Source organism: Pelodiscus sinensis, chromosome 8 (genome assembly GCF_052426305.1).
Source record: "Pelodiscus sinensis isolate ZL-2025 chromosome 8, ASM5242630v1, whole genome shotgun sequence".
In the NCBI taxonomy this organism is placed as follows: Eukaryota; Metazoa; Chordata; order Testudines; family Trionychidae; genus Pelodiscus; species Pelodiscus sinensis.
Genome location: NC_143059.1, coordinates 48,375,575 through 48,389,267, shown reverse-complemented (window position 1 = coordinate 48,389,267; position 13,693 = coordinate 48,375,575). Strand labels below are relative to the sequence as shown.

The following is a 13,693-nucleotide window of genomic DNA, read 5'->3' as shown; positions in this document are numbered from 1 at the left end:
AACATGCACAGAGCTTTTGAAAGTGAAAGTAGTCTGGACATGTTTTTTTTGGGAAAAAACTCCTTTTTAAAAAAAAAAAAAAAAATAGGTAAACCGCAGTTTTTAAGGAAGAGCAGTTTTTTTGAAAGTGGTTTTTTTCCCGAAAAAACCCTGCGTCCAGACTACTTTCACTTTAGAAAGTTCTATTTTGAAAATAGAGCATAGTCTAGACATAACCTGACTGTTGTATCTTGTTGCTGTGCATGTTATCTCAGGCCTGGGCAAAATACGGCCTGTCAAGCCACTGGGTCCAGCCTGCAGAGGCAGCAGGGAGCTCCAGGGACCACCCCCCCACACTTGCCCTGCATGCCATGCAGAAATGCAGCTGCAGGGCTCCATTTCTGTTTTAAAACTGGAGTGTAGGGGGAGAGTTTTAGGAGCCACCTCGCCCCCAGCACATTCCCATTGGCTGGTTTCTGGTGGAAGCCAGCCAATGGGAGCTGCTTGTTATAACAACAGACAGCAAAGAAGAACCACCCCCACCCACCGCCTCCTGGGCTCACTTATTCCTGAAACACGTGCCAGGCAGGCTGGCTGGCTGGAAAACATTTTAAATCTGCGCACAGGCAAGCTTGTTTGGCAGCTGGCAAGTATGTCTCTTGGTCACAGCCTGCTTCTGGCATCGCAGCCCTTTCCTGCCCCAACTCTCTGCCCCTCCCCCCCCAACATATCCAAACCCTCTGTTCCCCTCTTATACCTATATCCCCTCCCAGGTCTGGCACCCCAGTCTCCTGCCCCAGATCACAATAGTCTTCTACCCCAGGTCACATCCCAAACCCCTGCACTCCAGACCCCTGCCCTAGGTGACAACCGCCTGCTTCATCCCAACTCCCTTCCAGACTCTGCCCGGGGCTTCCTGGAATCAGCCGCTGATCTGTTTCAGCAGCAGCTGAATCGGGGACCCCTGGGGCAGAGCAGCTGGGGTCCTGCCGGGTTGGTCCCGCAGCGCCGTCCTTTGGCGCTGCAGGACCAACCCGGCAGCACTCCAGCTGCTCTGCCCCAGGCGTCCCCAAGAGCAGCTGGGGTGCTGCCGGGTTGGTCCCGCAGCCCCGAGGGGCAGCGCTACAGGACCAACCAGGCAGTACCCCAGCTGCTCTGTCCCAGGAATCCCCAAGAGCAGCTGGGGAATGCTGCTGGGTTGGTGCCGTAGCGCCGCCCCTCAGCGCTGCGGGACCAACCCGGCAGCACCCCAGCTGCTCTATTGCAGGCATCCCCGATTCAGCTGCTGCTGAAACTGACCAGCAGCGGCTGAATCAGGGACGCCTGGGGCAGAGCCGGACTATCGTAAAGCGGGAGCTATGAGGGGCCTGGGGTGGCATCTCCTCCCACCCCACTCCAGACCCCTCATAGCCCCCCCTTCTGATAGTCCGGCATATCTGATAATCCGGCACCCCCTGGGTCCTAAAGGTGCCGGATTATCGGAAGTTTACTGTATTACAATTTTATCTAATTTCATTAACAATATAAACTTCAGACTGGCATTTATGACTCTCTGGATGTATACGTACAAAGAATTAAAGTATGAATAAAATGTAATGCATGTATGGTGTTTTTTCAGAAATTCAAGCTTAATCTTTTGTTAGGAAAGTAAAGCTGTATTGGTACTTTATCCCTAAGCATAACATTTCCATTCTGCTACTTTAACTCTTAAAAATGAAACACAACCAATCAATCTTCCTAGTCTGCATGTAATTGCCTACAGCTAATATAAAGCTTTTTCTGAGCCTTGTTCAGTAGAAATAAGTTAATATATTGGCAACAGAATAACCATCAGCAATCACCCTTTAGCTGTTTACTAATGAACTCCCAGATGAATGAGAAATTTCAGAATTCATGTTTTTACTTCAGGCTGTACATGAACTTAACACTTAGATGTCATACATATACATATCAGTATCTCATCTCAACAAATTGCAGATTATGCAGACTGCAGAAAACTGTAGTGCAAATCCATATTTAAAATGAATAGGTGATCTTACAAGTTCAAATCAAACAATACTTACATGGCAGTTTGTGATTATTTTTATTAATTCCCTTTGTTCCATTTATTAAAGAAATGAAAGTCTAAATAGTGAAAATGTTTAAAATCTACTTTATAGATTTGATAATTTAGAATGATGGTGTTATGACAATTTTAAAAAAAATGATATTTAGGTTGTTTCCCTTTTTAGTGTTAAGAATGGTTTATTATGCATAAAGAATGTTTGGCAAACAATATTTTAAAGTTAATGTGTGTGAAAACATTCATTATTGTTTTCATGATTAAATTATGAAAAGAAACTTTTATAAAACAGACTACATGATACATTTATAAAATACAGGTTTTTACACCCTTAAGTTGAGTACTTAATGTGTTAATGAGAAAGTATCAGTGAGCAAGTACATGACTTCATCATACCTAATAAAGTGTCAAAAGTATAATAAAATATAAATACTTAGACTCAAGTTGTGATGTGGTAGGCAAAACAGTGGCAGCTGAAACAGAGCCCAAAAACCCACCGTTTTAAAACTTACTGCCATCCAATAAGCTTGAATAATAATCCCCATGCTTTTTAGTTAGTCATTTTCAATGAGTATGTTGGGGGAGACTGGCAGTAGCTAGAGGCAGAAAACAAGAAGAGCTGCAGAAACACAAGGTATGGAGGAGGGGAAAGAAAAGACGGAGCAGAAGATGTGGAGCAGGCCAAAGAGTTTCTTTTAGTTTGGTTGCAGAAGGATGGAGTAGGGCTAGACAAATCAGACTAGGGAAATAGATTTCTTTGAGATGTTCTACCAAAATATAGTGTGCTACCGTTACTGAATGCAGCTGTTTATGCAGGCATACTTAAAAATACAAACCTGTCTAAATACATAGTGAGGTTTAGTAATTGCAGTAATAGAAAGAAATACTAGACCCTTATAAGGAACGGTTATTGTTTGGAAGATCTGCACTACATTTTTTAACCAGATACATTTTCATATAGCCATAAGAGCATTTTATTGAAAAATATATATAATTTAAACTAATCACCTCCTAATTGATATCCTCTTTTTATCCAGGTTTCAGCAGACAAATGGTGGAGATTCTTAACAAACATAACATTCTGTTTAGCAGTTTTGATATTTTTTCTGATGAAGAAGTACGTCAAGGACTGAAAACCTATTCTAATTGGCCTACTTATCCACAATTATATGTAGCTGGAGAGCTTATAGGTGGACTGGATATAGTTAAGGTTAGAAATTAAGAAATCTTGTTATTTTCCATGTTTTTAAAAGCATGTGTATATAACTGTTTCTTTCTAATTTTGAACATCTGTCTTTTCAGGAACTGGAGTCTTCTGGAGAACTGGACACAATTTGTCCCAAGACACAGAAATTGGAAGACAGGTCTGATGTCTTAGATTATTATTATTTTTTTTTAGCAATGCATTATACAGGTTGAATGTCTCTAGTTTGGCACCCTTGGGACCTGACCATTGCCGAACCAGAGAATTTGCTGAACCACGGAGATCAGTGTTGTGTAGCAGCATTATGATCACTTCCACTGTTAGGGGCTCTTACATGGGCCACACCCATAGTAAATGGATCTCTGGCTAACTAAAATCATGCCATACCATGAATGTTGCCAAACCAGAAAATGCTAGACTAGAGCGTTCCAACCTGTAGTTTAGAGGCAGCATCCATATCTGATTAACAGAAATACATGAACACTTAAAGTAAATTATTATAATGCAGCAGTCTTTTATTTGAAGTAATTGAATATTTTGCTAAAATTCGACACTCTCCACATGGGACTTAACAAAGACCCCAGCTATCTTACACATTACAAAGATAGCTTCCCCAATTATCACCTCTAATACTATTAACTCACAGACATTTCCCCTTCCCCACCTCTAATATCATTAACTCACTGGCATTCAACTTCCTCCCCCCCCCCCCCCCCCCACATCCTCCTTCTGTTCTGTAATGTGATTTGTCCTTTTCATGTGTGTGCATTTTTTTTAAATTGTATCCTTTGGTATATATGGTTGTGACTATTTTCTTCCATTATTTGACCTGAGGAAGTGGGTCTGGCCCACGAAAGCTCATCATCTAATAAACCATCTTGTTAGTCTTTAAAGTGCTACATAGTCCTGAATATTTTAGTTACTTCTTCAGTTGTAGATGACATCGGTGATAGTGTGTGTATATATAAGTAAATGTTGGCGTATGCTGTTTTGATAGGTTTACTCAGACAACAAATTTTATTACATTTAAAGCAGTGCGCACAGATTTCTTCCCATCTCCTTTCTTGAATAATAATTAGTTGTTAAAAAGGAAACTTAGATAAATCCTTAAATTAGAAAATGCAGTAGTTCTATGAGTAACTTGAAAAAACAAATTGGGTATAGATTTTACTATGGTGTCAATACATAGAATCATAGAATCATAGAATAATAGGACTGGAAGGGACCTCAAGAGGTCATCGAGTCCAGCCCCCCGCCCTCAAGGCAGGACCAAGCTCCACCTACACCATCCCTGACAGATGTCTGTCTAACCTGTTCTTAAATATCTCCAGAGAGGGAGATTCCACCACCTCCCTTGGCAATTTATTCCAATATTTGACCACCCTGACAGTTAGGAATTTTTTCCTAATGTCCAATCTAAACCTCCCTTGCTGCACTTTAAGCCCATTACTCCTTGTCCTGTCCTCAGAAACCAAGAGGAACAAATTTTCTCCTTCCTCCTTGTGACACCCTTTTAGATATTTGAAAACCGCTATCATGTCCCCCCTTAATCTTCTTTTTTCCAAACTAAACAAGCCCAGTTCATGAAGCCTGGCTTCATAGGTCATGTTCTCTAGACCTTTAATCATTCTTGTCGCTCTTCTCTGTACCCTTTCCAATTTCTCCACATCTTTCTTGAAATGTGGCGCCCAGAACTGGACACAGTACTCCAGCTGAGGCCTAACTAGTGCAGAGTAGAGCGGCAGAATGACTTCACGAGTTTTGCTTACAACACACCTGTTGATACAACCTAGAATCATATTTGCTTTTTTGGCAACAGCATCACACTGTTGACTCATATTCAACTTGTGGTCCACTATGACCCCTAGATCCCTTTCTGCCATGCTCCTTCCTAGACAGTCGCTTCCCATCTTGTATGTATGGAACTGATTGTTCCTTCCTAAGTGGAGCACTTTGCATTTCTCTTTATTAAACCTCATCCTGTTTACCTCTGACCATTTCTCTAACTTGCTAAGGTCATTTTGAATTATGTCCCTATCCTCCAAAGAAGTCGCAACCCCACCCAGTTTGGTATCATCCGCAAACTTAATAAGCGTACTCTCTATCCCAATATCTACATCATTGATGAAGATATTGAACAGTACGGGTCCCAAAACAGACCCTTGAGGAACTCCACTTGTTATCCCTTTCCAGCAGGATTTAGATACAGAATAATTATTTAGGCTCGTTACCAATGTTCCGTTCCAACTGCTTTCTCTTTTGTTGCCATTATGTGCTTTTAGTGATGAAATGTATGTTTTTAATCTCCCAAGGCAGGCCTAATATCTAGAAGCCAGTCTGGCCTATGGAATCTTCCTATTTGAGCATATGTTCTGTTTAAATTTGTCTGTTCCATTGAGCCAAACCTGGTTAACTAAACATTTCATAAGCTCTAATATGTGAAGCATCTTCCTGTTTTACAGCAGGAACTACATAGTAGTGGGAATTTTTCTTGTCTTGTATGGGTCACACCTTTAAGATGATAAAGAGGCAGCTGAATTAACAAGTTACACTGATTCTCTGGGGGGTATATATTGACACACAGACATCTACTCATAGTTTGAGGCTGGTGATGCTGGATATCTATAAAGCTCTGTAAGTGTCTGATCCCAGCTCCCAAAGAAGCATTGATAAACTTGAGAAATAACATGCAAACTTCAGTAGAACCTCAGAGAGATACACATTTCGGGGATGGAGTTTGTAACTCTGAAAAGTTAATGCTAAACAAAACTTCATGGTTCTTTCAAAAGTTTACAACTGAACATTGACTTAATACAGCTTTGAAACTTTGCAGCAGAAAAATACTATTAATTTAAATGAGCAGAAACAAATCTTATCAAATCTTTTTTAAACTTTCCCTTTTTAAAAGTAATTTTATTTAACACAGTACTGATCTGTATTAGGGATATTAAATTGATTAATCAGCTAATGGAATAGTCGATGGAATTTATATATCCCCCCGGGTGTGTAACACGATCTGACCAAGAGGACAAGGATGCAGTTGAAGAGGACGCCGTGGGACCCACTCCTGTCTCTGGAAGTACTCCCCTAGCAACCAACCTCTTAACCCTTGTGCTTCGTCTCTCGGCGCCGATCCTGGGCCCTCATCCTGCCCCGCCTGGTCAGTCATTAACTTCCACACTCAACTTATCCACCCTTTACTCGCTCAGGGGGGTACACTACCCCCCCTCCAGGCGGGAGCACCACCAGGGACCAGGATACGGCAATAAGGGAAGCCAAGGGACACGGAAATCAGGGAGCCGAAGGGCTACTATACATAAGTCTACACATTCTCCATATAGAAACCAGAAACAGATCGTGGATAGCACCCGGGGCATAGAATTGATTAGTATGAGTGTGTCAGTACCCCCCCAATCACTAGACTCCCCGCCCCTACTAACCTCCCTATCCTATCCCCCTAGGCCCTTCCTCAGTCCAACTTTTGTCCCGTGCATATGGATGAGTGCCTGCGAGTGTGAATGTGTAGGTATAAGTATGTATGTATGGATGAATTGTATCTCCCCTCCCTCTCCCCAAATCATAGACCTCTAGAACCTCCACTCAACTCCAAGACGCAAACTAGGCACGCTTGCCCTCCCATAACGGGCGACCCACTTAATTGGTCCCCGACCAACGGTCCCCACATTCACTCCCATGCACACTGACTCCGCAAACGCCCCCACAACCCAATTAATGGTGCGATGCTCACCTTGCCAAATCTAAATTCAGCCCACTTAAACTACCGGTCCAACCACAGAATGAGCGCCGTCACCAAACCCCCCATCCGCTAACCAGATAACCACCCCACTGGCCGTCTACATCCGGGGCCCCACACCCCGCTTTTCCATTCACTACGGGCTTATAACTAGCCACACTCCAAACCCCCCCGCTACATGCCGCCTCCTCCCCCGGGAACAACCTATTCTACGAGCTCCTCAACCAAAGGCCTAGGTCATTACTCCAAAGGAGGAAGGCACCCCGCTAGTGGGCCCCCCCGGGGGGCCCAAACGCCCCATCATGGGCCGTAAACCCAGGCCCCCAAGGCCTAGATCCCCCCCCTACCGCCATTACTCAAACCGGCTACCGGATGTATCCACTCTCTCAGTCATACTTGTTACAAAATACTGTCTCCTATAATTTATGTATTGTTTGTCTCTAAAAATTCTCTAATAAACGTCAATCTGTTATCCTCCAGATCTGATTACAGGATCAGGGCTGTATTTTGTACTACTGTATGTGTATGTCTCAAGTGGAATTACTTGGACATATTGATAGGAATATATGCAGTAACATAAACTTCAGGAGACTACAGAAAATATAAAAATATGTAAAGTGTAATAAACAGTGAAATCTTTCAGTGATGCCAAGACAAATCTTTGTTTATGGGCTCGTAAGTATCTGCATAGGGAAAACAGACCTTTAATTTTCATTTAAAATAAACAAACAAACCCAAAACTCAAATACCTTTTTATATTTTGAGAGTGGAGGGCTCAACTGCTTTGTTGAGATATGAACCATTAGCTCCAAGGAGCTAATGCAACACTGACTGGTTCTGTTGGGTGATGAGTTATATCTTCTGAGTCACTGTTTTAAATTGAATTATTTCTACAAGCGGTTCATTGCTGGTTTTCCTCCTCCATGCCAACTTGCAAGCTCAGAAATTAATTCTAGTTTTTACTATCCAGTTCATGTTTTGTTTTCTGCTGTGCTTAGTCTTCAAAGCAAAAACAGTCTCTTTTCTCCATTGGGCCTACAGGTCCTCTCGTCCGGGGTTCTCTGACCTAGCAACATCCATAGTGTGGCAGGACCACAGATGTTGCTAAACCAGAGAGCCCCAGCCACAGAGGTTGAGAGTGGCTGGGAGCGGAGCTGGTCTGGTCTGTGGCAGCTTGCAGGGACAGTGACCTGGGGGTAGAGAGCCCCAGGAACAGCTGCCGTCCCGCATGGGGCAAGGAGTCCCAGGAGCAAAGCCCTGCGAGTGGGCTAGGGGCAGCAGGGCCGAGCAGGTGAGCTGGAGGGGGGTCAGGCCTCCGAGTTCTCCTAGGGCAGCAGCCAGGAAGGGAGCCCAGACATCTGACTCGCAAAAATTTGCTTTGTTTCTCTGATATCTGTGATTCAATTCATCTGTCTTGGTATTGTATTAAAAATATTTCCAATTAAATGTGGAATTTTTCCCTTAAGTTTTATGCATCTAGGTATTTGCAATTTAATCTGGGGAAAATAAATTTAAATAATTGCTTTAAAAGTAATATATGGTTTACAATGGCTTATGGAGATAACGAAATAAAAAAAATCTCAGTTTAATTATTAACCTATACTTTGGATCTACTTCTTCAGTAACTATCTTACAAGAAAGATAGGAAGATAATTCATACGTGTAACAGAATAATTTAAAGCAGTGCTGAGAATTGAATTTATTTATATTTATTTCTTTCTCCCATTTTAGACTTAAGATTCTGACAAACAAAGCTTCTGTGATGCTGTTTATGAAAGGAAACAAGCAGGTAAAGATCTCCAAAATGGTGTCATTGTAATTTCTTTTGATGCTCTTGCATGCGGTGAGTGGACTTTTTTCTTTTTGGCTACTAAAATGGTGATGGTGGTGGTGGTGGTATTAGAAATAAGGGCGTTAATGGTTGGTACCAATTACCAAGTTAGTCCAGAAAGCTGCTGCCTATCTTGCATAATGGACAGTCCTGAGTAAAATGGAAAATTCACAAAGAATAGTAAGCTTCTCTTTTCTTTTTTTTTAAACATCTGTGTGAGTTTTTTTTTTTTTTTTTTTTTAAATGTGTAGATCCAAAAGGAGTATACCTCTTGGGCTACTACTTAGCTTTGGCTTTCTTTGAATACTCTATAGACATAACCTGCATTCTAGCTGTAGCCAATTTTCAAGACCAGAATGGATGAATGTGGAAAATGGCTTCACTAAGGAAAACTGTCCTAGCACCAGCTCTCATTAAACAGAGGAAATGAGGGAACTGATTCTCAGTATTTTCATTGACATTACAAGTGCTTGCAAGTGAGACACAAACTGCACTGCAAAGTTAAATCTAACCCCCTCTCTCCCCCCAGTAGACATTAAAAGATGATTGCGGAAGGAGGGCAGCACAGAGACTGTACATCAATAAGGGTTATTTCTTAAAAATAAAATAATTAATTGAATGGATTGTGATATCTGGAAGGTTTAATTTTCTTGGCTTTAAGAATTTAAAATTTCACAAAACTACAAATATAGTGTTGTAATCTAAGTCTTTCTATCCTTTTAGATGGCAAAATGTGGATTCAGCAAGCAAATTATAGAAATCCTAAACAGCACTGGGTATGTAGGTATTTAAAACCCAACAGTTTTAATGAATAAAGTCCAGTGTTTATAGTAAACTGTCAAGGTGGAAAAGCACCAGATAGCAATAATAAATTGCATCATTCTAATAGGAGAACAGCTTTTACTCTGACCTAAAAATGTATTTATAAGGAGGCATCTCATTATTGTCCTCAAAATAAAGATGTTAGTGGAAAGAGAAATGGCAAAAGGGAGATGCCTGGCATGGTGACTAAGTTCACAGTACATTTAGTATAAGAGTAACATCTGACAGTACAGTTTGGACCTCCCTGGTCTGGCACCCTTGGGACCTGAGTTGTCCTGAACCAGGGATTTTGCTGGACCAGAGGAGGTCCGTGCTCCCCTGCTTGCTGCGCCACTCCTGGGCTCTGGCACAGGCTCTCCTCTGCTGCCAGAGGGTCTCTCAGGATTCTCAGCGAGGACCACTTGGCTGCTGCCACAGTGTTCCCCGGCTTCCCTAGCAGGGGCCACCCGGCCGCCCTGCCCTGCTGCTGGGGCCTCCCTGCTGCTGCTGGGAATTGGTGCTGCCCGCCTCTGCCAGCCCCGCTTCGGCTGGGGGGCTCCCTAGAAGAGTCTGCCCAGTCATCCCAGCCCAGCTGCCACTGGGGGGGTTCTTGGCCGAGGCTACCTGGCCACCCCATTGCAACTGGGGATTCCCTGGCTGAGGCTATGACTCCTGGTCACGTGGCCCAGCTGATGCTGAGGATTCCCCAGGCAGGGATTCCCCAGCTGCTGCCTGGCTCCACTAACATCAGGGGTTCCCCAGCTGGGGATTGGTCTCCCCAGCCACTTTGCTCCACTAACGCTGTGGGTTCTTTGGCCAGGGCGGGGAGGGCTCCCCCAATGCCACTTGTTTCAGCCAGAGCTCCACAGCCTCTGCATTGCTCTTGCCTCCAGGGCTCTTTGGTCCAGTAACATCCATGGCTCTGCTGTACCATGGATGTCACCAGGCCAGAGTCCCAGATCTGGGGGAGAACCTGTAGTGATTGCTAAATAGTGAGAGGCAATTTAAGCACAACTCAAAGTTTTGTTGAACAAGTTCACATTATAGTCATATTAGTGAATTATACCTCCTTATTATTGCTGGACATGTAACTCTTCTTGTGTGTGTGAAGCATCACATAATGCAATAATTGCTAGTTAATTCAATCTATAATTGCTGGCTATTTAGCTCAATAATCGCTGTTGAGGGAGATGGAAAAGCAACTAGCACTTGATTGTAATAAAAATGGAACTTCTATCCCAACTTAATTTTTTTGACTTCTAAATGAAATGCAATATGCTATGTTACAGTACTTGTTGATTAAATAATGAAAAGTAACTACTCATTTTGGTAGTAGGTAGGCTAACTACCAACAAGCACTGTGAATGCTGTTTTCATCCCTTCTTGTTGTACTCTGTTGACAACAAAAATCCTTTCACTCTGACTAGAAACTCCTTTTAGAATTCCCTTTTGTCCACAATACACATGGCTGCTTCAAATTCTGAGTGCTTGCACTCTCATGAAAGTTATCTCTATAATTTATTTGCCAGGTATGTCACAATTTTGGGTTAACTTGTTCATTGATCAGTAAATATAATCTTGAGCATTAAAGAAGTTGTACTGTGTTAAACTTGCCATTAGTTTTTGAAAAATAATTAACAGCTGTATTTAATGTCTAATTACCAGACATTATTTGTTTTCCATTTAAGTAGGTGACTTTCTTCAGCCTCTTGCTTACAGACTATAATTAAAGATCTTATGCAAACATCCTATATTATGGATGGTGGTTAGCTAGTGTAAAAACAAATACCTTTGTTATGTTTTATGGTGGTTATGCTGCAACAAACTCATTTTGATCTTTCTTTATAGTGTTGATTATGAGACATTTGACATATTAGAGGATGAAGAGGTAAGTCGGAGACTTGTCCTCTCCACCCCACATCACTGTTATGTCTACTACACTACTAAAGCTGCTGTGAAGAACGTTAAAGTTAAGATTATTTTCCTTAGGTGCGGCAAGGATTAAAAACGTATTCAAACTGGCCAACTTACCCTCAGTTGTATGTTAAAGGTGAACTTGTTGGAGGGTTGGATATTGTCAAGGTAAGGCAGGGGAGGGATTCCTGTTTAAAATGGAAATTGACTTTTCTAATGTGAGCTTTTAAAATATTTTCTAACTGTCCTACACACGAGCTCTTATGTAATGGCCTTAAATTTTGACATGGAATGACTTGGTTGGTTTTACTGTGACTGTCATTACAACATATGGTTGAAAGGAGCTTTTAAATCTCCAGCATGTTCATATGCTCTGATATAGCAATGAAATGGATTTTCTTGACAGCAGTCAGCTGCCTTTACTGTAAAGACCATTTTTACCCCGTGGGTGCATTTTTACAGGTTTCATTTGCTTTTTAGTTTTACTTTTGACATTGCTCTTCTCAAATAAGGTGGTGAGACATTTTTCCTAGCAAACTGGCTTGTTTGTGAAAAAAATGTAAGGTTTATTGTAGTCTTTTTGAACAGACCCTGAAGCAACAAAAATAGATCTGCATTTGTTACTGTGGTTTTTGATTTTTGTAACAGAGCAGGCATAGTCTTCTAAACCCCTAATACTCCTGAGTTTATTCTTGTCTCAATGTTTTATAGCCAATTCCACACACATTGTAACTCTTGGGAAAATATAATCAATACATTTCATTTAGCTCTAAAAATAAGCTGAAGTTACTTAAATACAATTAGATGATTTCAAAAAACATCTACGTAATTTATTTACTAGGTATGTCACAATTTTGACTTAACTGGTTCATTGATCAATAAATATAATTTTGAACTGTAAAGAAGTTGTAATATGTTATACTTACCATTAGTTTGAAAAATAAATAGCTGTATTGGACTATGTTACTGAGAGCACACGTTAGTAATGCAGCTTGCTGACACATGGATGATATAGTAATTTAAAGATATGTTCTAAAATGATTATGAATGTGTAAGAATGTTTTGCTTATAGATAGTCTCTGTATACATTTAAGAAAAACAGAACATTTCACATTAACGGAATCAGACTGAATGATTTATAATTGAACTAAATTTAACCAACCAGATAGGGCCTACATGTAGTTCTAAATTATAATTTATATCAATCTCACTGTCTCTCACTTTAACAAATTCTAAAGATCATGGTTCTTTTTTTAAACTGTATATAGCATGTTGGGTGTCTTGTGTTCTGTAAAACTTTGTTTAAATTCAGAATTAAAAAATTAATTACTTGTGGTAGAGAGGGACCTCTAGTGGGTTATCTAGTCCATCTCCTCCTGAATAGTGGACAGTTTGTTTATTTTTGTCTGATAATCATCCCTGTTGAATTGATGTCAGAGGTAATTGCAAAATATACACGTCCCGAGTTACTATTTTATTATTTCTTTACAGGAATTAAAGGAAAATGGAGAATTGTTACCTATTCTGAAGGGAGAAAACTAATGCAAATAGCCTCAAATGCTAGTGACGGGAACTGAAATACTTAAAGAAATAATTCATTTATTGATTACATTGGAACAATCAGCCTTGGATTAATGGAGTGGAAGTAATTAAAAGCTTCTAACTTGCTCTGTATACTTCATAAAGTCATGTTAGATCTATATGTTAAAGTAATTTTTCACCAAAAATACAATACTGCATCAACATCTTCAATTAAAATGGAATGTTAAACATTTTGTTTTCATTGAACTCTTTGTAAATATATATTCCTTTTACAGAGATGCCTACCTGACATATTTTAGTCCTTTACAGTAATTAGTTTGTGGGCATATAACACTCACTAGAATGTACTCTGAGACAGGCAGTGTATCTATTTTCATGCATCTAATTACTTTTTTAAATGTCTAGTGAGCAAGAAAAAACTACTGAAACTTTTATCCAGAGTACTACTATTAAGACGTTATTAATGAGCTTCAACCAATGTTCACTCTAGTCTTTTCCATCCATGTGCAGAATAAACATTTATGTGCACCAAGGCATATGCCAGTGTGCATCCCCAGTAGAAATAAAAAAAAAAAACTAGCTGTGGATGCTTTGCTAATCAGCTAG

At 40.8% G+C, this 13,693-nt stretch overlaps 1 protein-coding gene across 1 annotated transcript in view; it reads left to right on the top strand.

Annotated features, from left to right (window-relative positions):
- Positions 1-13,317, top strand: part of GLRX3 (glutaredoxin 3) — a 38,459-nt gene extending 25,142 nt beyond the window's left edge. Inside the window, exons 5-11 of the mRNA XM_075935241.2 lie at positions 3,079-3,251; positions 3,344-3,405; positions 8,731-8,788; positions 9,554-9,606; positions 11,480-11,519; positions 11,621-11,713; positions 13,037-13,317. Coding sequence (XP_075791356.2) covers positions 3,079-3,251; positions 3,344-3,405; positions 8,731-8,788; positions 9,554-9,606; positions 11,480-11,519; positions 11,621-11,713; positions 13,037-13,087 — 530 coding nt within the window. The 3' untranslated portion in view covers positions 13,088-13,317. The remainder of the gene's footprint in view (positions 1-3,078; positions 3,252-3,343; positions 3,406-8,730; positions 8,789-9,553; positions 9,607-11,479; positions 11,520-11,620; positions 11,714-13,036) is intronic.
- Positions 13,318-13,693: the final 376 nt, after the last annotated feature.